This window comes from Helianthus annuus, chromosome 3 (assembly GCF_002127325.2).
Source record: "Helianthus annuus cultivar XRQ/B chromosome 3, HanXRQr2.0-SUNRISE, whole genome shotgun sequence".
Classification (NCBI taxonomy): domain Eukaryota; kingdom Viridiplantae; phylum Streptophyta; class Magnoliopsida; order Asterales; family Asteraceae; genus Helianthus; species Helianthus annuus.
Genome location: NC_035435.2, coordinates 162,643,650 through 162,668,265, shown reverse-complemented (window position 1 = coordinate 162,668,265; position 24,616 = coordinate 162,643,650). Strand labels below are relative to the sequence as shown.

The 24,616-nt window shown below is 39.7% G+C and overlaps 2 protein-coding genes across 2 annotated transcripts; both read left to right on the top strand.

Moving 5' to 3' along the window:
- The first annotated feature begins 10,008 nt into the window (after window positions 1-10,008).
- Window positions 10,009-10,749, top strand: LOC110932421. Its single transcript, XM_022175757.1, has one exon. It carries the CDS (start codon window positions 10,009-10,011, stop codon window positions 10,747-10,749), a length of 741 nt encoding a protein of 246 aa, XP_022031449.1.
- A 9,911-nt stretch (window positions 10,750-20,660) lies between these two features.
- On the top strand, window positions 20,661-21,566 carry LOC110932420. Its single transcript, XM_022175756.1, has one exon. The coding sequence runs from the start codon at window positions 20,661-20,663 to the stop codon at window positions 21,564-21,566; it is 906 nt and encodes a 301-aa protein (XP_022031448.1).
- Window positions 21,567-24,616: the final 3,050 nt, after the last annotated feature.

Sequence of the window (24,616 nt, the reverse complement as noted above, 5' to 3'; positions counted from 1 at the left end):
TAGGGCAGTTGCTCTTGATATGCCCCTTTTCATTACAACCATAGCAGGTTGCGTCTTTGATTTTCTTGCAATCCACAGTCTTATGATCCTTGGACTTGCATAGTCCACAGGAAAAAGTCTTTGGTTGAGACTGTGAATTCGAAGCAAACCTACACTTCCCAGAGTGGGGTTTCTTGCAGATTTTGCAGTTGGGCCTTTCACCAGCTTGCCCATCTTTCTTCGCCTCCGACCCTCTTTTGCCTTCACCGTTTCCACGGTGCTTCTTCCCTGACCTTCGTGAGGTATCATCCTCACGTTTCCTCTTCTCAGCCTCCTTGCTCCTTAGGGTCCTCAGACGGACCGCGTCTAAAGTGAGAGACAATGAGAGGTCAGTAACTGACCTGAAGGTCGTCGGCCGGGAGGCCTTTACACTTGCCTTTATCGCAGGCTCCAAGCCCCCAATGAAACGGGCGATTCTTCTAGACTCTGGTGTCACAAGGTACGGAACCAGGCGAGACATCGTATTGAAGCTCGTCAAATAAGCCTGGCAGTCCAGGTTCGTCATCACCAGTGACACAAAGTCAGCCTCGATCTTCTCAACCTCATGCTGAGGGCAGTAGTTTTCCTTAATGAGAGCAATAAATTCCTCCCATGTCATCTTGTATAAAGCAGACTTACCTGATGCCTGCACCAACGCTCTCCACCATGCCAGGGCCTCGCCCTTAAATGACTAGGACACAAACTTCACCACATCCTTCTCTGCGCACCCACTGATGTCCACAATAGTGTCCATCTCATCTAGCCAGGTGATACAATCAACAGCACCTTTCTCCCCCGTAAATTCCCGGGGCTTACAAGATACAAAATACTTGTAGGTGCAACCCTTGGCACCAGATGCATCAGTGTACTCTCATTCACGACGAATACTATTTTCAGCTGACGAGTGATTGTCGTCATCCTTCTTGGGTTGAGAGGGTGGTTTGGAGTGTGTCTTTGGTTTGGAGGGTGGTTTTGATACGGTTCTGCCTTGGGACTCAGTATATTGACGATCCAGAGCTGCCTGAACAACATTGTCAATCAGAGCCTTTAGTTGTGCGCCTGTCAGATGCACTGGCGCATTGTCGTAGTCATCTTCATTTGTATGGCTGTTCTCTCCATTGGGATGCGCCATTGTAACTTGAATCTGTTACAGAAGATAACAAAATTTTATTCAGGAGATTATTATATAATTGTCTTTTATGACAATTTGTCAACCATGGTAACAGAGACCATATTTGCTTAACTTATTACTTCATTAGATATTAGGATTTGAATATATCCTATTTCAGCTATATCAATAATATTGGCGGCATAAAGCCTAATCACGAGGATGTTTTATAATATTAGCCGAGATTTCAGAGAATCAAAGGCATAGAGGTTTGAAACGTAGTTCTCTTACCCCTTTCTGGCAGGGAGTCATAGACCACCACTGTCCTTTGTCTTTATAAGACAATTATTATGGCCCATAGGCACCACACCACTAATGGATGTTTTAATAAGGTTAGCCCGTAGGCACTACATCACTTAATGGATGTTTTAATAAGATTGGCCCGTAGGCACTACATCACTAATGGATGTTTTAATAAGATTTGATCACCTTCATTGGTGATTTAACCCTCGATTTATAAATCATTTAGTTGAGTTTTTTTTTTTTTTTGAAATCCTTAAAGGATTATTGTATAAGAATGACGCGCGTGATCTTAACGAATCACATCTGCCATGATTGTTAACATGCTTGCAGCGGTTAACAGGGAATCTGAATCTTTTTAATTAAGTCCTACCATCTTGGCCGGATCTTAAAAGACACCAGGCTAGGTTTCACTCGTAAGATTCTTTATTTAGGCAGATCAATTTAAAAGGAATGGTTTTGATCTATTTCATATATATTAAAACAAAACTCATAACATACATTCCATAATCTCAAATACAATCACATATTGCCCTAAATGGGTCTTTCAAATAGTACATACCTCTATAGAGGTTTAAAATAAGTGACAAGTCCACGCAGGGACTAACATAAAATAAGTGTCCATGCAAGGACTAAAAGATAAGTCCACGTAGGGACTGGAATACGATAAGTGTCCACGTAGGGACTTCTTTTAAAGTAGAAATTACATTAGTACAACTATTAAGGGCTAGTGGTCACGTTTCTTCTTTTTGCCCTTTAGTAGGTTCGCCAAGCCTTTGAGAAATCCTCGGTGGCTCTTTTTCTCTTCCTTGAACTCTCTCTCCACACGATCTAGTCGATGGAGTATCTCTTCCTGTTCAGGAGGAGAGAAACGTGGTTGTGGCGCTTGTTGCAGAACTGGAGGTCTGGGAGGTATTGGATACCCATGAGCTGAGTAGTCCGGAGCTCCCATGTTTCCATGTGCTCCGTCAGGGTAGCGTGCATTATATCTAGCCGACACCACATATGGGTCGCGCTCATAATTGTAGTTGTATTGTGCTTGTGACGGTTCGAACGGGTTGTAAGCCGTTGGACCCGTGTAAGCAGGTATGGGTTGGTCGTACCCAAATGGTGGCGAATTTGCTGCAGCTGGTGCGGAGTTCGCCTCCTGTATAGAACTTGAAGGTCCTTCTTCTTGTAGTGGCGGATAGTGGCTACTACTAGAGTGTCGAGGGGTGCTGAAGTGGATACCCCCTCCTCCTCGTGTGGACATACGAGCATTTGTCCTCCTACGCCTTGGCGGATCAGATATTACTGGTTGCGCCGGTGGCGGAGGTGGTGGCGTAACTGCCTCAAAGCGTGAATCCTCAGAGGGATCCTGTGGATGTCGCGGTTGTTGTGATGTCTGTTGAGGTGGTGTGTAGTACCACTCATGTCGGTCGAACAACGCTTGGAAACTATCTGGTCCCTGATAGGGTGTGCCATGGAAGGACGACCCATCAGAGACTTCTATCGGATGCGTGGGCGTACCACGAGCAGGTTCAGTTGGATCAGTATCTTCATCCATATGGTCTTCGGAGAAGTGATCTTGTGGCCCTAGTGGGACAAAGCCTGAAGGTTCCTGTATGTAGTCAGCCGGATTAAACTGACCTATGAAGTATGGAGTAGGGTCGTCGTAATTTCGGTGCGATACCGAACGTTGTAGAGGTATGAAGGAAGGTTGTGGGTTGTTGGGATCATTCTCTGAGTTTGGCCCAAAGGAGTGCCAGTATGATGGCGTCGAACTGTGCGAGGTGGAATGCCTCGCAGGTTCGTAAAGATCTCTTCGTCGTTGTGGTTCTTCACTCCGTGTCATTGAAGGAGGTCTTGTTCCTGACGGTCCAGCTTCGTGATCGTGATGTGTCACGATATCCCCTCTGCCTCTTCTTCCCCTTCCTCTTCCTCGGAATATTACGGGCGGCATTTTTCCTGCTTTATAAAACTTTAAATTCAAATAATAAAAGAAAAAGACAAAATTGGAATAACAATTCGAATTTGTCCTAAGTTCTTGTCTAGACTCAAGTATGTGAAATTGTGTCATTGAGATTAAACACATTAGGATAGTGTTTAATTCACTCAATGTTGGCTCTGATACCAACCTGTCACACCCCGATTTCCACGTGTATCACCGGTGGGCCCGGTGGGGGATTACCGTGACGATGTTGGCAACAATATAGTCAAACCACACAATTATATAAATGCACAGCTGAAGCTTTAAAGATAAATATATACTTCAACCTCTGGTGATAATATCAAATGTATTACAGAAGTCGAATGTATCCACAGCGGATCAAAATAATAATAAAATATTGTTCATTCAGATACGACATCGAGTTTGCGAGACTATTCGTGATGCCTAGGAAGCTATTACCAGCCCATTTCGTATAGTACCTGCACTTAATCTTTTGGGAAAAATACGTCAGTTTACACTGGTAAATACGTTCAACTGACACATTTGAAAATGTTAATTAAAAATTGATTTGAATGCACAAGGCACAAACTCTTTTATAACTTGGGAAAATCATAATAATCTTGTGAACGTTTTACATGTTCTTTTATGCGTTCAGTAGCCCGGGTCATGCCGGGTTAAAGATTTATAGACACACCACATTGCGTAAAACCGTAGTATAAAGACCAATGGCTACGTCTTTTAATTTAATGTCGACAATGTATACCGGGTGTACGTCTACACCGGGATGTCGATGGTCGTGGCCATTTCGTAAAATGATGCCAAGGATATCTGGGACAACGGTCATTAAACCCCCCAAAGGCTTTTAAGAAACAAAACTGTTTAAATGAGCCGATCATATTATTTAATTAACCACCTAAGCGATGGAAAAATATAATGCTCAATCAAGCGGTATTAACATACCGTAACCCAAGCCCGTATAGGGGAAATAAGTTAAAGCATTTACCTTTGCAAGTATATCTCCTTAATTTGATTAAATCACCGATAGCTTTTACTGGGCTCCTAATCTGGAACGAAGGTTTTTAATTAACCTCTTAGAATCCTAACGAGTCCTTATAATGGCCGTAGCCTAGACCGGTTGGTTCCGATATGTGAATACGGTTTAATCGCGTGAAAAGGCGAAAACCGAGAATGGAGTGTGATTCTGCCCCAAACAAGTTCAGAGACTTTGTTTTATATGGGTTCAAGGTTCACACTCTGGATTTTGGGGTCAAAATAATATAGTTTGACCCGTATCGGCTAATTTATGAAAACTAGTTCCATAAGCCGAACCGTGCGCGCAATAGGCGAAACGGTTAACCATGAGAGTCTTACGCTTATTTCCTAAGTCAATATGCCTTAAAGAGGTTGTGGTATCAGTAGGATACCTTCCGTAATGCCCGTAACGAGTTTAAGTTAATATTATGCCCCATAGGGGCTTTTCGGTCATTTTAAAGACTTTTAAAAGGGCTTTTCGAGTTCTACAGGAAATCTGAGTTTCCCGAACAGTTTATAAAGTCTAAAATACTTTATTTATTATTTAAAATCAGTAGCAACTGGAATCGGGTCAAAAGACCTTGTAGAACTCAAGTTTTGGCCGAAAAGGGCATATTCGGTATTTACCGAACCGTAGCCATAACCGCAGGTTATGAGCGAGGTAAAAATTATAAAAAATCTTTAAAATTCCCAAAATATTATTTTAATACAGTGGGTAAAAGTTTTGGTGACGAAATCTTGGTTTAGATAGGCGTTATGCTAATTGCGCCGTTTATTACAAAAGTTTACTTTAATTGCGCTATTTAGCATAACTCTCATTCTAGACCTCGGATTGACGTGAAACTTTAAGGACATGCTTATAATTTAATAAGCAAGGTTCTGGTCCGTTCACGTGTCCGAAATACTCGTTTTATTTTCAAAATGGCGTTACGGTCAACTTTTAGGCGATTAACGGAAATGCGCAAAAGACTCGGATAACTCATGAACCGATCACAGAGGTTTAGACCATTATGTAACCTGGTCCTGAGAGAGTCCTAAGGCATATCTATACCTTACTAAAACGGGTCAGAACTAAAGTCAAAGCAAAAGTCAAACTTTTGCGACATTCGGCTCCGAACCGGGTCAATATAGCAAATGGTCGATTCAAACGAGCGCAAACAAGTTTATATACTTATTATCATGTTTTATGCTTGTCAAAACAGGTTTCATAGCGTATACATTACAGATTATGTACAAAATGGCAAAACGACTTTCTGTTGACTTTTTAAGTGCGCGTTTGACTCGATATTTGACATAGTTAGAGTGGTGATCAGAGGAAACCCTTTTAGGGGTTTATTACCCACATAAATACCAACTCAAAACTACTTTTGATCCGACAATTCACTGGACCATTTGTGAATTATCGTTATGACAACCGTTAGTTACGACGGTTGAGTTTATAAGCTAAATCTATGGAAATATAAGACCAAAATGGATTTGGACGACTTACAGAAGTTGTATCTTGCTTAGAGAGCAGAGAGGAAAGCTTGAGAGCTTTAGAATGATCAGTAGTTGAGTGTTTGAGTTGTGTGAATGTTATGAGCCAAATGTGGCTATTTATAGTGCAACAAAGCCTTCAAGATCATTACACAACAATCTACACTGATCATGGATGATGGGCAGGTGTCCCATAGAGCTATGGGTCGAGTATAGGGTGCCCATGCCTCATTTATTGGCGTTTTGATCGTTCACAAGCTCAAAAGGCAAGAAACTACAAACATTCTGCATCTGGGCGTCTAATGCGGCCCGCATGGAGAATCCATGCTGCTTTTACGCGGGTCGCCTGATGTGTAAAGATCAGACGCGTATCTTAGGTGGCTCGCGGCCCGCCTCAACTTAACCCGAATCTTCACGCGGGTCGCGAGAGGTTAGATTTCCAGAAATTTTAAATCTTTTGTAATGATTTCAGAATCTGGTAATTAATAACGAAATCTTTCGTAATAATTTACCTGACCTTTCGGGTTTGAAGGGGTAACTTTGCGGTTTGGTCCTCGGTTAATTACAACTAAGGACCTCGTGTTATTTACCCGCGTTGTTAAGTCCCCATTTAGTTTATTAATTATTCAGAAAGCCTTAACTTTCATTGTTGACGCTTTTAACCCTTCTCATACGAATTTGATTATAACTTTCTCGTTTTAAAACGGAACTTCGCGGAATTTATACAATATGTTCTTGTGAGCGTATAATACTGTTACAAAGCCTCGGGAGCGTTAAAGGGTCACTCAGAGGTATGTTTTAATGTTTTCCTTCATGAACAAACAGAACTGATTCAACAAATCCATTTGCAAGGACAGTAATATTGTAAAAACGGAATTGGTAAAAGTTATTTCTCGTAATACTATAAAAATTAATAATTTAGGTTAGATACAAATGTTAAACAATAAAATTATTTTGTAAACACTATAATCATAATAATAATAATAATAATAATAATAATAATAAAAAAAGAATAATAATAATAATATAATAATAATAATAATAATAATAATAATAATAATAATAATAATAATAATAATAAAGAAATTGGATTTTTAGTAATCCCACCTCCTAAAGGTGGTTGGCCACACGTAGTCCCAACTTTGAATATTACGACTAGCAGTCCTCTCTTTTAAATATTTTTCTCTCACTGCACATCAATTAAAAAACTTAATGGAGTTAAGTTTTTTTTCGAATTACAAACTGATGCTTTAGGCTTTTGATTAGAACGAGTATACGAGTCGATTAATGTAAAACTTAACTCGAAATAGTGCTCCAAACAGCTTGATTTTTGTTAATTGAATGTTTAAAAACCTGACTTGAAGAACCCTTTTTGTCATTTGAAGTAATATTTGGAGGTAAATTTTCCATCATCATTTGACCCGTATCTTGTTCTGATCAAAAACTCCAAATCATCAGTTTGTATTTCGTAATTTGGAAAGAAAAAAAATTAACGGTTAAGTTTCTAGCGGATGTGCAGTGAGAGAAAAATAACTAAAAGGTAGGACTGCTAGTGGTAATAAGTGAGACTGCCAGTGACTAACCTCTTCGAAATGGGATTATTAAAATCCATTCTCCAAATTTCCATATTGGTAACTCAAAGAAAAGTAAACAATGGTAACATTAACAGGATTATTAATAATTTTTATATTAAAAGAGATTACAATATTGGTAATAACATAACCAATCTCTATTTTTTACCATAGACTATTCAAAATGTAGACAAGATAACACTCAATTATGTAGACCCCCCCTTCGTCTCCCCCTCCCCCAAACAACGGACCGCCGAAAGTGCTCGACGAGGGTGACCGTCCCTAAATAGTGTGCGTGGTTTTTCTCGGTCTCGTGCCTTGAGATTACCATTCCCCCTATCCAGTTTCGATCCGATTCCATTCGCCTTCTAGGGTTCGTCTCCTCCCCATTGACCCTTGGTTTTCTTCTCTTACTCCAACGGCTGTCTCGCTCCACTCTGGTCCTTGATTGCTTAGTAGGTCTGTTAATGGTCACGGCTATATTTATAGTTTAGTTAGATCGTTACGAATCCTATTAACCTTTTAAAGCATCGGAAGTCCAGCAAACAGTCCCTGTTTTTCCAACATCTGTGGGTTCAAGTCCTCCATTTTACTGTAACGGATCCTGATTACTACTATGATAACGGCTGGAATTATGAAGACAGGCAAGAGGAACCATGGAGAGTGGCCAAATACAAAGGTAAACGGTTAATTAATAAAGAAGGAAAAAGTCACAGTAAAACACGTGTGATGGAGACTACGTTTTACATAGGCAATCTACCGGATGATTGCTCTAGTTACTTGCTATGGGATATGTTCAAAGGTTATGGGGTAATGTCTAACGCATACGTTCCAAGGAAGAAATATAAGCGAGGTAACAAATTTGGATTCATAAGATTCGAGAACGTAAGAGATATTTATAGCATGGCTGCAGATCTTTGTATGGTAAAGATTGATCACAGAAAACTGTTCGTAAGACCAGCCAAGTTTGCTAAGGAGGTAGAAAGAAAAGGAACCAACTACCCTTAGACGAAACAGATGAATCCCATAAACCACCCACCAGGTGTGGTAAGTGGTAGAACAAACAATATAAAGGGTGCACGGATTCATACTAATGACGGAAGATCATATGCAGAGGTAATCACGGGTATCAGACATGCTGAGGTACAAGAAAATGACGTAAGAATAAAGGTGGTAGAAAGTGAAGCGTCAAAAAGATGGAGGAATACATCACTAGTGGCAGAATTAAGAAATCAGTTTGATCTTAAATGTTTTCAACGTACTACTCAAGGAGTATGGTCTGAATGGTTTCATAGCTCGTTACATGGGAGGTTTAAGAGTATTATTAACGTTTGATAACCAGAAAGAGGCAATGGTCTTCTTAGAACATAAGAAAGATAGCTGGGAAAAATGGTTGAAATCTCTTCATGTTTGGGATGGTCGGCACATTCCATTTCAACGTCTAGCAAAATTATTCATTAGGGGGGTTCCATTGCAATTTTGGGGACCGGAAATCTTTGATCAAATTGGTGGGCTATTAGGAACGGTGGTTTTACCCTCAACGGCCAATGATGAAGATGAGGATCTCTCAGTCAGTACAGTAGGGATTATTACAGATAATGTTGCTCGTTTAAACAGTAAATTAACTATTGCATGGCATGGGCAACCTCATAATATACTAATTACGGAGGATATTAGTGCTGGATTTCCTTTTTCTCCGATCACGTCTGATCAGTATGAAGTTGAAGACAGAACAAAACCAGTAGAGACTGATTCAAACAATTCTGTGAAGGAAGTTAGAGGGTCGACCTTGAAAAACGGAGAAATTGGGAAGAGTGGTAGCAACCAAAAGTCGGATGATAAAGTTAATTCCCCTACTTCCAAAAAGGCGGCTGTGTTGGGTTCCCCAAATAATCCCCAATCAAGTAATTCCAGTTCCAATGAGGGGTCCACAACTGTATCGAAATCGGGTAATTCAAATTTGGGCCAATATGACACCCCCCACCTCCACCACGTATCAGGCCTGTAGACTTGTGGGCCAACAACTCTGCAATTGGGCTTAATAATCTTTTTGATGATGATGTGCCCATAACTGAAACGCCACCTGTTGGGCCTATTAATGAAGATATATCGGACCAGCCCAATATGCAAGTCAATAGTAATCAAGCTTCGCTATCCCCTGATCCATTCAATCTAAGGGAACTCTTACAACAGGTTAAAGATGAGAAACATACTCTCGATCTAAACAATCCTCCCATCCAACCTGTGATCTCACAACACAACTCCCCTTCTACAAGTCGGCCAGGCAATACCAGGAAAGGGAAATACAGGTTCCCCTCTCTGAAAATGAAAAGATACACTGTGGGCTACAAAAATGGTGAAAGTTCAAAATGCAAATCTAAATCGGCGGTGTCCAGATCCAATGACGGGAAAGCATCCTCTCAAATCTCAGATATGCGACATGAGGATTTGGAGGTTGATGAGGAAGTTCAGCGTACTAAGGAGGTTGGCGAATTTTTGGGTTTCAATTTAAATGGAAAGGAAGGTGACCTCAGGAAACAGGTCATGGATGAACAGGTGTCAAACAAGATCCAATGAATTACTTATCTGCAAACATTAGAGGGGCGGGTGATCCTATGAAAGCGGATCATATAAAAGAATTGAAAAGGAAAAACAATATAAATTTCATTGCAATTCAAGAGACCCAGTTCACAGACTCATCCAAACTTAAGGTAAACACTTTCTGGGATAATTCTAATTTTGAGTCTGAGTCAGTGGCGGCTATGGGCAGATCTGGTGGTTTGCTAAATATTTGGGACCCAACGGTTTTTTCTAGAAAATCCTCGATTTCTAACAGGTTCAATCTGGCCACAATTGGGGAATTAATAAATGGGGGTGGTGAAATTAACGTTGTGAATGTTTACGCACCACATGATATTAATCTTAAAAAAGACCTATGGGTGGAATTAACCAGCCTTATGACGACCTACAATGGGGCATGGATTCTCATGGGGGATTTTAATTGTGTACGAGAACCCTGTGAAAGGAAAAACTCAAAATTCAACTCACAAATGGCTGAATCGTTCAATCAATTTATTTGCTTAGTTGCCTTATCAGAATACACTATGTTGGGCTGCTCTTTCACTCACAGATCTGATGATGGCAAACGGTTTAGTAAAATCGATAGGATGCTGGTCTGTCCTTCGTTTCTATCCAAATGGCCGTCTGCAGTTCTAACTGGTCTGCAGAGATACAGGTCTGATAATCGACCTCTTTTATTAACATGCAATGATGTAAGATTTGGTATTCCTCCATTTCAATTCTTCAATTCCTGACTGAACGAAGACAGTCTGCAGAAGTTAGTCATAGATTCGTATGCAGCCTTCCAGCAGCCTAATCCGCTAGATAAGTTATTGGCTCAACGTTTGAAAGAAGTTAAAAAGGCAATCAAACCGTGGAGTAAAAACTTAAAAATTCGTGACGGAAATATTGATGCGTGCTAGTGTGTATATGTTTTAGATGTATATTTTAAGCCCTTTTTTACACTTTTAGCCAAGTTTTAAATTTATAAAACACGATATTCACTAACACTAAACACACATATGGGCAAGTGCACCCATCGTGGACGTAGTATAGTGTTGGTAAGATACCGAGGTCGTCCAAGGACACAAGAGCTTTTAGTACCGGTTTATCCTCAACGTCTAACCAAATCAAAATGTTAGAAAAGAGTTTTTTTTAAACTAAGAAAATAAAAACTAACTAAATGCTGAAAAATAACATAAAAATAAAAACAGATAGACAAGAAGAATCACTTGGATCCGACTCGTGTATTAGTATAACCTTTGATTATTTTCGCACTTTTGCACTTGTTTAAGAGATTATCTTAGTTATTGTAGTAGGCCCCTCTTTTGAAATCGACGTTACCCTCAACCCAATAGTTTGAGTCAGCAAGGATACAATCCTAAAGGGTCGGATTATTGAAAGATAATGAATTAAGTTATTAATGCAAATTATGGTAGGCCCCTCTTTTGAAGGTGACGTTACCCTCGACTAAGTAGTCTGAGTCAGCAGGGATACAGTCCTAAATAGCCGGGTTATAGTATTAATAGTAGTTAACTTATGAGGGGGTCAAAGAGTTTGGATCCCCGCCATCCAATACCTATGGGCATTGAAGGAGATCCTACTAAAATTGACCCAGGTCCCTTACAGGACCTCTAAACGCTGAACAAGGGCAAGACCCTTACCAAACCGTTCCCTTAACCCCCGACCAGGTAGCCAACATACCTCCATATAGACCGTGGAGATATGAATGGTGAAAATCTTTTATTTTATATAGACAGTAAAATAATGCCAAGACACCACGAACAAACGATAAGGAAGAATCACCTTCAACATAAGCAACTAGTTATTAAAGTCATTAATACAAAACCAAATAAAAAGTGCAAAAGATTAAAAATAAAAAGTATTATACTAAACACTTGTCTTCACCAAGTGATGTAAGAGACTTAGGCAAACATGGCCTTGATTGTCAAGAACTCTTACGATCAATCTTGGATCCCGAGACGACTCACACACTCTATGATGGACAATGGATGATGGTGGTGGATGATGGTGTTATGGTGGTGGTGGGTGGTGGGTGAAGTGTGAGAGAGGTGGTGTGCCAAGGGATGAGTTGCAATGAAGCCAAGCACTCCTATTTATAGGCTGAACAGAAGCCTGGGCACGGCCCCGTATCCGCTGCACACGGCCCCGTGCCCGTCTGACAATCTCTCTCCTCATTAATTGTAATTCACAATTACAATTAACGCGCCTGCAGTACTTTCGCCACGCCCCCGTGTTCACTGGGCACGGCCCCGTGGTGGGCAATGGAAGCTTTTATAGGTTTGTCTTTTCTGCTGCTTCTTGGGCACGGCCCCGTGCTGGCTGAGCACGGGGCGTGTCCAGTCTTCTGCCTTCTCTGTTTTGCTTGGGAGGATGCTGTCGAGGGGTCGGGCAATCCACTTATGTTCCTTTTCTTGTATTTATGTTAGATTTAGCTACCTTTTTGCTTCTTTTGTTAATTTGAGCTCATTTAATCCTGAAAATACAAAAGGAAGACAAAAACACTCTTTTTCCAACATTAGTACTTAAAAAGTGTTAGTTTTATGCCTCATTTGATGTAATTTATATGTTGCATTTTACACACATCAAATACCCCCACACTTGAATTTTTGCTTGTCCTCAAGCAAAACTCTTTAATATGTGGCTTACACTCCCAAATGGAATGGGTAGAAGAGAAGGTTTTGGCTTGTCATAGAGTGTCGGGAATCCAGGATCCTTATTGGGTTTTATTTTTATTTATTTACAATCCTATTCGTTATGATTTATTTAGAACGTTTCATAAGAGAAATTACTTATTTGGGTATAGCATGCCTTTTTAAATTTCTATTTATATACAAGTTCACATACCTCACGGGGGAAATCACTCACACTCGGCCGAATGTGTATTTTTAGTGAATCACTCGATGGCGGCATGGAACTTATTCCTACCATAGGCTTGCCAAGCACTCAATCCTCCTCCTTTTTAACTTGTTACCTTTGTAAATATCAAGAGGACTTTTTGGGTAAAGGCTTGGGCTAAAGGTGGGTAGTTGGATTAGTGGTTAGTAAAAGGGTGAAAAGCGTAAAAAGCGTCGGTTTTCGTAAAACATTTTGTTTTAGTGACTTTTTATTTTTAATGAAGTATTTCTTCAAACAAGCTTTTTAGGAGCTTTGTTTGTTTATTTCTAACTTCATTGTAAACTTCTTTTTTTTTTCTAGTCACATGAAAACCGAGCTTGTTACTGAAATAAAGGGAAAAAAATAAAAAGGGTTTTTGGTGGGTAAAAAGGGTTTTGGGTTAAGAAATGAAAAGGTTTAGGCTCAAAGGGGTTAACTAGGGGGAGTTTTTTGGGTAGGTGAAACGAAAAATAAAAATAATGGTTTTGAAAGAAAAAGGGTTAGTCCTAATGCCTCCTAGGGATGGCAATCAAACCCGAACCCGCTGGGTAAACCCGAAACCCGACACATTTGGGACGGGTTTGGGGTCGGTTAATCGGTTTTGGGACGGGTTTGGGAATAGTTTTTATTTTTTTTTTTGGCAGGTTTTGGATGGGTTTGGGATTTAGTGATATACCCGTTTACCCGACCCAATTACCCGATAAAGTGTACCCGTTTACCCGATTGTGTACCCGATATAATTTCTTTTATATTATTAAATATGTATACATATGATACATCCATTTTTTACATATATAGGTATTCTATTCCGTAAACATTGCAGTTATTTGATATATATTTTTATAATGATAATACAAAATGTAACCGGTTTGTAGTTACCCGATAGGTATCCAATGGGTTTTGAGATGTGTAAACCCAACGTGTAATCTTTTTAAATTAACGGGTTTACCCGAAACCCGCGGGAATACCCGAGACCCGATGGGTATTTACCCGCTAGAAACCCGACGGGTTTTGGGATGGGTTTGGGGCAAGCTTATCTAACCGGGTTTGGGTTTGGGATTACCTAAACCCTTCCCAAACCCGACCCATTGCCATCCCTAATGCCTCCATCATTTACTTACTTGGGTTTAAGTTGGTAAGGACCGGGAATGAATTGTCGTGGCAAGTTCTAGAGTCGTAAGAACCAAGCGGCTATTCACACAAGAAACGAAAAATGAGCATTTAGCGTAAAGATGTATATTTGTATGCTCAATAAAGGCTCAAAACTCACTTTTTGTGGGAATGGGTTTTTCTATATGATCAAGTATATATAATCGAATTTTAACTAAGCTTGTCATGCCGTTTCATAATTTTCTTATGTTGGTTCTTTTTATCACGACGCTATCGGTTGTAAATTTGTAAAAATATAACCTTGTTAGTCTTAGAATTCCCAACTTAAACTTTAGACAAGTAAAAAAAATGAAAATTTTTGAAAAAATTTGGGGTGATTAGCGGTTCCAATAGAGTTTTGTGTAAGGCTTGTTATTAGAACTTGCAAAATTCAAGGTTTTAGCATCCCCCCACACTTAAATTACACATTGTCCTCAATGTGTCCCAAAAATAATTTTTTAGGTTGATTGAATGTGTAACATGGTGTTAAAAGCAAAAATTTATGTTACTGGCAGTCTGGACACGGCCCCGTGGGGACCGGGCACGGCCCCGTGTTCAGGTGCCAGTAACGAAAATTAAAGAAAAGAAACAGAAGCCTGGACACGGGGGCGTGTCTGGTGAACACGGCCCGTGTCCAGTTACCTGAACTGGGCGTTTTTCTGCAGGGTGTTCAGCACGGGGCCGTGTGGGCTGGGCACGACCCGTGCTGAACCTTCTGTAATGGAGAAATTGTTGTCGTGTGGCCTTGTTCTTGTGCATGGGGCCATGTTCCTCATTTCCGTTATCATCCTTTAGCACCATGAGTGTGTTTTATTTATTACGAACCATTCAAACCTTAAAACCATCATTCCATTAAAATCATAGAGAGATCTTACATTGTCCTAAAATTATATTAAGCTAGATAAGAAAACACAAGAAGCATTAAACCGTGGAGTTCTAGCCTATACTTTATTTTAATTAGCAAAATTTCCAAGAAGCTAGTAGTCTTGGTTAGATATGGCCTTATAGAACTCCTTCTTCCGGGCGTGGCCTTCCTCATATGTCGGCGAGCCACTCCTCCACCTCCCTTGGAAGGAGAAAAGAGGGCTCATTAGCGTTAGTTTGAGGAGTTGCGATTTCCACCGGGATCTCTTGTTGGTGCTCCATGGGAGGTTCCGCCAGAATGCCGTCCCACCCGGTAGGGTTGTTAACTTCGAGCGCCAGGTTCCAGTTCTGTTGAGGAAGGACCGGTTCCATTGGGGGTGTTACAAGAATATTTAACCTATGGTGCAAGAGGTTAATCTCTTGGAAGCTACTCTCAAGTCCCGCCGTAAGATCGTTAATACGGTCGATTAGGACCTCCTCTACTGACGTCATTTCGTCGAGAGCCTCCCTTAATGCTATTACATAGTGCACAAGTGTAGCTTCAATGGAGGGCCTCCTTCCTCTTCGGTTGTTTGACGAATGCACGGAAGATGTTTCGCTGTTTTCACTCGACATTCTACGAAAATAAACTGAAAATAGTTTATTTTCTGAAACAGTAGACCGGACACGGCCCCGTGCTCATTGAGCATGGCCCCGTGTTCATCTTTCTACAGAGTTTTGGAGCAAGGAATCTTGAAGTTTTAAGTTATTTGCTGAACTTGTGGGGTCTTTTTAAACATCAGTAACTTAAAACAATGTTATCCAACATATTTTTATTAAGATTCCTTGAACAAAACTCATCAATCCCTACCACAAAGCTTGAAAAAATTCAAACTTTAATGGAGGTTTTTGGAGAAAGATGAAGAAGAAGGAAATGGTTAAAAGAGGAAAGGACAAGATGGCTTGTTGGAACCTTCTTTTAGAACTTACCTAGGATAGTTGAGAGAAGATTCCTTCAAATCTCTGTCCCAAGTTGGTCCAAATGTGCAGAATTCTTGGTTGCATTTATAGAAAACGACAGCATCCTGGACACGGCCCCGTATTCAGTGGGCACGGCCCCGTGTGCAGATAAAATTCTGACACAGTTTGTCCGTATTCTGGCGTAAAGGTCAGAAGCGAATCTTTTGGTGAACACGGGGGCGTGTTGGCTGGACACGGCCCCGTGTCGAGAGGCTGGTTATGAAGTTTGTCTAGTTTTTAAGGAACTTAATTGTATCGGGTGGTTCCTGACTGGTTGGAACAACCCCAAAGTGCCTAAGGTACCTTAATTGTCCTAGACTAAGGCGAGAACGCAAGAGGTTGTCGGTTAGGGTAATTCCTATTTTTATTCTAGGTGGACAAGTCCAACCCTTTCCCGGGCTCTCGTTAAAGAAGGTATATGCCGAATCGCTCAGGTCTATGTATGCACCGAACAAAGTCAATGGAGAGTCCTTCACGGCACAATCAGCACAGGGACGACTATCGTCCAAGTCTTCGCTAGGTATGAAGGTATTTTTGGAAGCAACGAGGTTGTTTGAATGCGATCCCAACATTTCTTCATGGTCATCGTCTTGAGGTGGATCAAGGAAATCCTTCCTAAGTTCTTTTGACCAATTTAAAATGAGATCTTCTAGTTGAAATAACTCGTCACAGAGCATTTCTCCTAGAATATCTGGTTGGGCGCATTCGAGGGAGAGATAGTGATTATTTTTACTTTCGCCCCTCTTAAGGTTATAAGGAGTCGGTGGGTCTATGTAGTGGGGCTTATAATTTAGAAAGTAACATTCTAATTCTTTATGTTCGCCTTCACATAATTGACACCACGTACCATAAGAGTGCCGAAAGTAAAAAGAATTACCATCACTCATGTTTATGTCAGAAATTACCAACCGCCGGGATCTAACGGTTCTATTTTCAGTAAGTGAATCTTGGGCACGGGGGCGTGTTGAGTGAGCACGGCCCCGTGTTCAGCTTACTGTCTGACTTAAAACAAGATTGCCAGTTCCAATGATTGGGCACGGGGGCGTGTTCAGCAGGCACGGCCCGTGCTGAGCTCTGCAGAAGCTGAAAAATTAAGAAAATCCTAAAAAATAAAAAAGAAAATAAAAATATGATTAGGCCGTTGATTCTTAACTTTCTTAAAATCCTTGTGTCCCCGGCAACGGCGCCAAAAACTTGATGCGTGCTAGTGTGTATATGTTTTAGATGTATATTTTAAGCCCTTTTTTTACACTTTTAGCCAAGTTTTAAATTTATAAAACACGATATTCACTAACACTAAACACACATATGGGCAAGTGCACCCATCGTGGACGTAGTATAGTGTTGGTAAGATACCGAGGTCGTCCAAGGACACAAGAGCTTTTAGTACCGGTTTATCCTCAACGTCTAACCAAATCAAAATGTTAGAAAAGATTTTTTTTTAAACTAAGAAAATAAAAACTAACTAAATGCTGAAAAATAAAATAAAAATAAAAACAGATAGACAAGATGAATCACTTGGATCCGACTCGTGTATTAGTATAACCTTTGATTATTTTCGCACTTTTGCACTTGTTTAAGAGATTATCTTAGTTATTGTAGTAGGCCCCTCTTTTGAAGGCGACGTTACCCTCAACCCAGTAGTTTGAGTCAGCAAGGATACAATCCTAAAGGGTCGGATTATTGAAAGATAGTGAATTAAGTTATGAATGCAAATTATGGTAGGCCCCTCTTTTGGAGGTGACGTTACCCTCGACTAAGTAGTCTGAGTCAGCAGGGATACAGTCCTAAATAGCCGGGTTATAGTATTAATAGTAGTTAACTTATGAGGGGTCAAAGAGTTTGGATCCCCGCCATCCAATACCTATGGGCATTGAAGGAGATCCTACTAAAATTGACCCAGGTCCCCTGCAGGACCTCTAAATGCTGAACAAGGGCAAGACCCTTACCAAACCGTTCCCCTAACCCCCGACCAGGTAGCCAACATACCTCCATATAGATCGTGGAGATATGAATGGTGAAAATCTTTTATTTTATATAGACAGTAAAATAATGCCAAGACACCACGGACAAACGATAAGGAAGAATCACCTTCAACATAAGCAACTAGTTATTAAAGTCATTAATACAAAACCAAATAAAAAGTGCAAAAGATTAAAAATAAAAAGTATTATACTAAACACTTGTCTTCACCAAGTGATGTAAGAGACTTAGGCAAACATGGCCTTGATTGTCAAGAACTCTTACGATCAATCTTGGATCCCGAGACGACTCGCACACTCTATGATGGACAATGGATGATGGTGGTGGATGATGGTGTTATGGTGGTGGTGGGTGGTGGGTGAAGTGTGAGAGAGGTGGTGTGCCAAGGGATGAGTAGCAATGAAGCCAAACACTCCTATTTATAGGCTGACCAGAAGCCTGGGCACGGCCCCGTGTCCGCTGCACACGGCCCCGTGCCCGTCTGACAATCTCTCTCCTCATTAATTGTAATTCGCAATTACAATTAATGCGCCTACAGTACTTTCGCCATGCACCCGTGTTCACTGGGCACGGCCCCGTGGTGGGCAATGGAAACTTCTATAGGTTTGTCTTTTCAGCTGCTTATTGGGCACGGCCCCGTGCTAGCTGAGCACGGGGCGTGTTCAGTCTTCTGCCTTCTCTGTTTTGCTTGGGAGGATGCTGTCGAGGGGTCGGGCAATCCACTTATGTTCCTTTTCTTGTATTTATGTTAGATTTAGCTGCCTTTTTGCTTCTTTTGTTAATTTGAGCTCATTTAATCCTGAAAATACAAAAGGAAGACAAAAAACACTCTTTTTCCAACATTAGTACTTAAAAAGGGTTAGTTTTATGCCTCATTTGATGTAATTTATATGTTGCATTTTACACACATCAATATCATTAATGATCTTACTAAGAAAATTGAAAGATTGGATCTTAAAGCTGAATCCACATCCCTTTCGGAGGAGGAAAGTTCAAACAGGGAAGTGTGGGCCAAAACGCTGGCTGAAATTGAAGATAAAAATCTCGAAGACCTCAAGCAAAGGGCGAAGGTAAAGTGGATTACTGAAGGGGATGAAAACTCCTCCTTTTTTCATGGCATTATCAAAAGTCACCAGAAACATAATAGAATAAACGGTCTCAATTTCAATAATATTTGGGTCTCGGAACCATGCTCTCTAAAGGAGGAAATAAAGACATACTTTGAGAAGTTATTCAAAGAAGAAAATCAAGATAGGCCGGGTTTCACCAATGACGGGTTTAAGGTACTCATTTGGAACAATCAGCCATGTTAGTCAAACGTTTTTCCAAAGAAGAGATTAAGGAAGCCGTGTGGGAATGTGGTGGCGAAAAAACTCCGGGTCCGGACGGATTTACCTTCAGTTTCATTAAGCATTTTTGGAACATTCTTGAAGCTGACTTTGTCTCCCTTTTCGATCACTTTTATGTGCATGGAAAGCTAAATCGTGGTTGCAACTCGAGCTTTATTACGTTGGTGCCAAAAACTGCTAACCCACAACGCATTAATGAGTTTAGACCCATTAATCTCATTGGCTGTATATCGAAGTTAATCTCAAAAGTCTTGGCCAGTAGATTGAAGCGTATCATCGGGTTTCTGGTAAGTGAAGCTCAGACAGCCTACATTGAGGGGCGTAGTATTCTTGATGGGCCTCTGATAATCAATGAACTAATATCCTGGTGTAAGAAATCAAAAAACAAAATGTTGTTGTTCAAAGTCGATTTTGAAAAGGCCTTCGATTCCAACAGCTGGAAATTCTTGGATTCAACACATGCACAAATGGGGTTTCTTGCATTATGGAGAAAATGGATTATGGGTATATTGTCTTCGTCTAGATCCTCCGTTCTAGTAAATGGCTCGCCATCACATGAATTTAATATTGAACGAGGTGTCCAGCAAGGTGACCCGTTATCACCATTGTTATTCATCCTTGCAATGGAAGCATTTCACGTCGCTACGGTAAAGGCAAATGTTCATGGAATCTTCAAAGGTTGTACAACGCCGGATAATGGACCTACCATTTCCCACCTACTTTATGCGAACGATGTCCTATTTGTAGGTGAATGGTCGGATTCAAATCTCCACAATCTGTCTAGACTGCTCAGATGTTTTCACTTGTCTTCCGGCCTTAAAGTCACTTTCAATAAGAGTCATCTATTCGGGGTGGGTGTACCTACCGATACAGTTGAATTAAAAGCTTCGATACTTCAATGCCAAACGGGAGTATTTCCTTTTACTTATCTAGGGCTCCCGGTTGGCGCTAACATGGGCTTAGTTAGAAGTTGGAAACCGATAATTCAAAGGTTTGAAGAGAAACTTATATTATGGAAAGCACGTACATTATCTTTCGGTGGCAGGGTGACTCTCATTGAAGCGGTCCTCTAGGTAATCTCCCATCTTATTACTTATCACTCTTTAATGCACCTATTCAGGTTTTAAAACAACCGGAAAGAATCCGTCGCAAATTTCTGTGGGGGGGGGAGTGTTTGGAAAAAAAATAAAATAAGATGGGTCCCTTGGTTTAAAGTAGTAGCACCAAAAAATGATGGGGGATTGGGGATAGGTAGTCTTGCCTCTACTAATAAAGCTCTCATGATCAAATGGTGTATGCGATATAAAAATGAGAATTCCTCGCTTTGGGCAAGAATTATCACAGCCATTCACGGTGGGACTAGATGTCAAAACTTTATTCCTTTGAAAAGTTCAATTGGTGGGATATGGAAGTCAATTGTCAACATGGGTCGGCTAACCCAAAACCAACCATTCGATGTTCAAGATAGGCTAATTCCGAAGGTGGGTAGTGGGGACAAGATCTTATTTTGGCAGGATAAATGGGTGGAAAACAGACCACTTCATGAAAGATTCCCCAACCTTTATGTTCTGGAAAGCGAGAAAGGGTGTAAAGTTTCGGATCGGTATAAAGTCGGTCAGCACGGTATCGAATGGTTCTGGGGCAGTAACAATGCATTAACAAGTGAAGATCTGTTATGTGAATGGGCCGATTGCATTTCAGCTGTGAAAGAAGTTAACATTCAAGAGACATCGGATGTTTGGCTTTGGAAGACAGGTTCGGTGACATCAGACTCTATGGTAAAAACGATTAGGGGAGAGCTGGACCATATCAACGTCTTAAATGAAACGAAGGTTCTCAAATGGCTTCATTGGATTCCAAAAAAGGTCAACTGTTTTCTTTGGCGGGTGGTTCTTGACAGGATTGCTACTAAAGAAGCACTTCAAATCCGAAGAATCAACTTATCTTCTCTGCAATGTGTCCTCTGTAACAATGAGGTGGAATCAGTCAATCATCTCCTCATGACCAGTGAATCGGCTCAATTGGTGTGGTCATTAATCTTTCAATGGATGAACATTCCTCTTCCAGGTTACATCTTGAGTGTGGTCCAACTATTGGAAACCATTGATTCTCACAGTTGGCAAAAGAAAATCAAAAGGGCGGTTTACGTGGTTGTGGCGGCTACTTGTTGGAATCTACGGCTAATGAGAAACGAATGTATCTTTAAGAATAAATCCCCTAATATTACAAATTTGATTGGAAACATAAAGGCAATATCGTACACGTGGATCAAAAATCGTGCGGGGCTACAGGAGATTATATGGGAGAAATGGAGGAGCTTTAGTTTCTAGTCTCTATTTTTGTTACTGTTTTTAATCATGTATTTCTCGTATCGTTTCTTTTTCGTTGTACTGTTTCTTGAGCATCTTGCTTGAGTTTATAAAATTTCCGCCCTTTTCAAAAAAAAAAAGATAACACTCAATTAGTGTTAGTTCAAGTATCATTTAGACCACTTACCACCCAGTCGTCCGTGAACCAACATAGAGGAGAGAGGCAACATATGTGCCCATCCATGTGCCGGGCCACTATCCGTGTTGATTGTAAGGGAAGAGAAATTATGCTCGTTAGAATACGCAGAAAATGAGTGATATAGACTGAATTCCTGCCGCAATACACTGGAATGTTTGACTGGTGGCCAAGGGCGTACCCACATTAAGCTAAGGGTGGGCGGGCGCACCCCATGAAAAAATATTTTTTAGTGTTATTTTTCGCCGGAAATCCCAACCGCACCCCTTGGAATTTTTTACCCGCACGCACCCCTTGAAAAATTTCAACCGCCCCACTTAGAAAAAAATAATTATTAACCACTTATGCACTTAATTATTTAATCCAATCAAAGCCCAATCTACAATCAATTTTTATTAACACAAACTCAAACCTAACCTAAAGAAATTTGAACTAAATAAAATAACCCAAACCTATCCACCCATTCCATTTCCAAATCCCGTCCAAAAAAAAACTCCCAGCGACTTGACGCCACTGCTCACGACCTGGTGGCTTTTTTTTTACCAGAAAAACCAAAATTCTGGTTGGACTGACCCATATTACGTTAGAATTCCAATATAGAACTAGTATGGTTTATTTATTTATTTATTTTGTTTTATGTGATGATTAGGAGAAAATATAGATGTGTTAGGGTTTAATCTTTTTATATTTTTTTTGATTTTTTTGTTGTTCTAGACTTGTAGTTAAATGACTTTGTTGTTTTATTTATAGCTTTATTTGTTTAAATGATTAGTTACAAGTAATCAACATTTAATACATGGTTGCAAAAGTCTCTATGCGCTCTCTAGTCGGATTCGGGAGTACTCGGGATGTACTCGGCTTAGGCAGAGATTACTCGGGGAGTAATTGGCCTGGGAGAAGAGTACTCGTGCCTCGGCAGCCTACCTTGTAGCGAGTACTCAGAGAGTACTCGGAGTCTAGGCGGGACTTTTACAACCATGATTTAATATTAGGGCTTGAATGTTTAAAAATATAACTGAAAGTTATGGGCTATGGTTGAACGTGATTGTTTATTTTGTTTAAGTGTTTAATGTTGTTGTGTGAACTAATGGAGCAAATTATGTGTTAGCAACAATGAGTAAGAATGTAATGATCTTATGGCGTGTTTAGTATCTTTAGATGATATTTTGGATATATTTCAAAAAAAAATTTGTAGGGCACAATTTTAAATACTTTTGTAATTTGTAATGACGTTTGACGTGTTTTTGATGATTTGTAAATTTTAATTTGATGTTCTTTTGTTTTACATGATCCGACCCGACCCGCTATGAACCGATATTTTTATACAACTAGGGTCTAAAATCTTTGAAAATATTCCGCACCCCCAAGAAAAAAATTCCTGAGTCCGCCACTGCTGGTGGCTTTTAAATTTTGTTTAACATAACCTGAAATAATTAAGAAAGATGGTTTTATATCTTATGCTAATTTTTCTGTTGTTTAATCTTTTATTATGTTTAAAGAAAAAACAAATACTTTCACACAATTAAAAAAGATTGGTAATGAAAAATAAATATAAAATTTGGTGATGATATGACAACGTTTTTATTTGTTATTGAGTCTCATTGTTGAATAAGTTTTTTTTTTTTTTTTTTTTTTTTTTTTGTGTGTGTTTTAACAAAAAATAATGTTTTTTATGTGACAACTGAATAAGCATATCTTTATTACTTTACTAGCTTACAACCCTGTGTATTACACGGGTTAAATGACGAAAAATGTAAATTATAAACTTGTATATAATCCTTATTAATAAAATGACTTATTTAGATAAATTAGTAAATCAAAAGAACAGTTATATTTTCGTTACTTGTACATGTGATTTGATACTTTATTAGTAATTATTGTTTATATTCAAATAATATATTTTATCTGAACAAATATATATGGTTAGGGTAAAATGAAAACTTCTACGAGTTGTGAGAACTTAGAGAACTCAACCTTACAAAAGGTTTTTTGAATTTTTTATAGAGGGTGTGAATGAGCGGTTAAAGACTCAAGGTGTTAAACTTTTTGATTTTGCATTTAAGTGGTTAAAACCACTAAAACATCGGGACTCAAAAAATAATTTACTATTAACTAAATTTGAAATTATATGTTTGATCTCTAACTATATTAAATAATATGATACTTATTATATTATTTGATACATTTATATTTGTTATAGATAATTATTAATTAAATTTGAATTTACACGTTTATCTCTAACTATATTAATTAATATTATGGGAAAAGATCAAATGGGAAGTTAATTTTCGCTAAGAAGGATAGGAAGCCATAGGATTATGACATGTGGCAAATTTAAAAATAAAGAGAAAGGGTATTTTAGTCAATCCAACTCCTTCTTCTTCCTTTTTCAAAACTCAGTAAATTCAAAAACCCACCATTTTCAAAACCCACCATCTTCAACTATTTCTTCACTTTCTATCTCAATAATCACTACATTATAGTGCGATTTTCATCCCCAACCAATGATTCAGAACCCGATCAACGTGTTCTTCAGCTTTTTTTTTGAAGAAAACCCAGTTTAATTTCATAAAAAAAATCTCGTTTTCCCGGTGATTTTGGAGATAATCACTCGATTCGTTCGATTCGAGCGTTGATAAGTGTTTCTATCATTCAAATTTCGTCAATTGATGAAGAAATCGGCTTCAATCCATGTAAGAAGTTCTTTAATTTCATTTTCATGATCTAGGTTTTTGATTTAGTCATTGCGTTTTACGATCTTTGCTGGGGTCCGGGGGCGGCAGCCCCCGGTAGCGGGGTCCCAGGGGCGGCAGCCCCTGGCGGGGTCCAGGGGGCAGAGCCCCTGGCTGGGGTTGAGCTGTGTTTTTTTTCGATT

Bases quoted from the DNA above. Each gene is read 5' to 3' on its own strand.
- LOC110932421 (XM_022175757.1), top strand. From the start codon at position 10,009: ATGAATTACTTATCTGCAAACATTAGAGGGGCGGGTGATCCTATGAAA.
- LOC110932420 (XM_022175756.1), top strand. From the start codon at position 20,661: ATGGGTCGGCTAACCCAAAACCAACCATTCGATGTTCAAGATAGGCTA.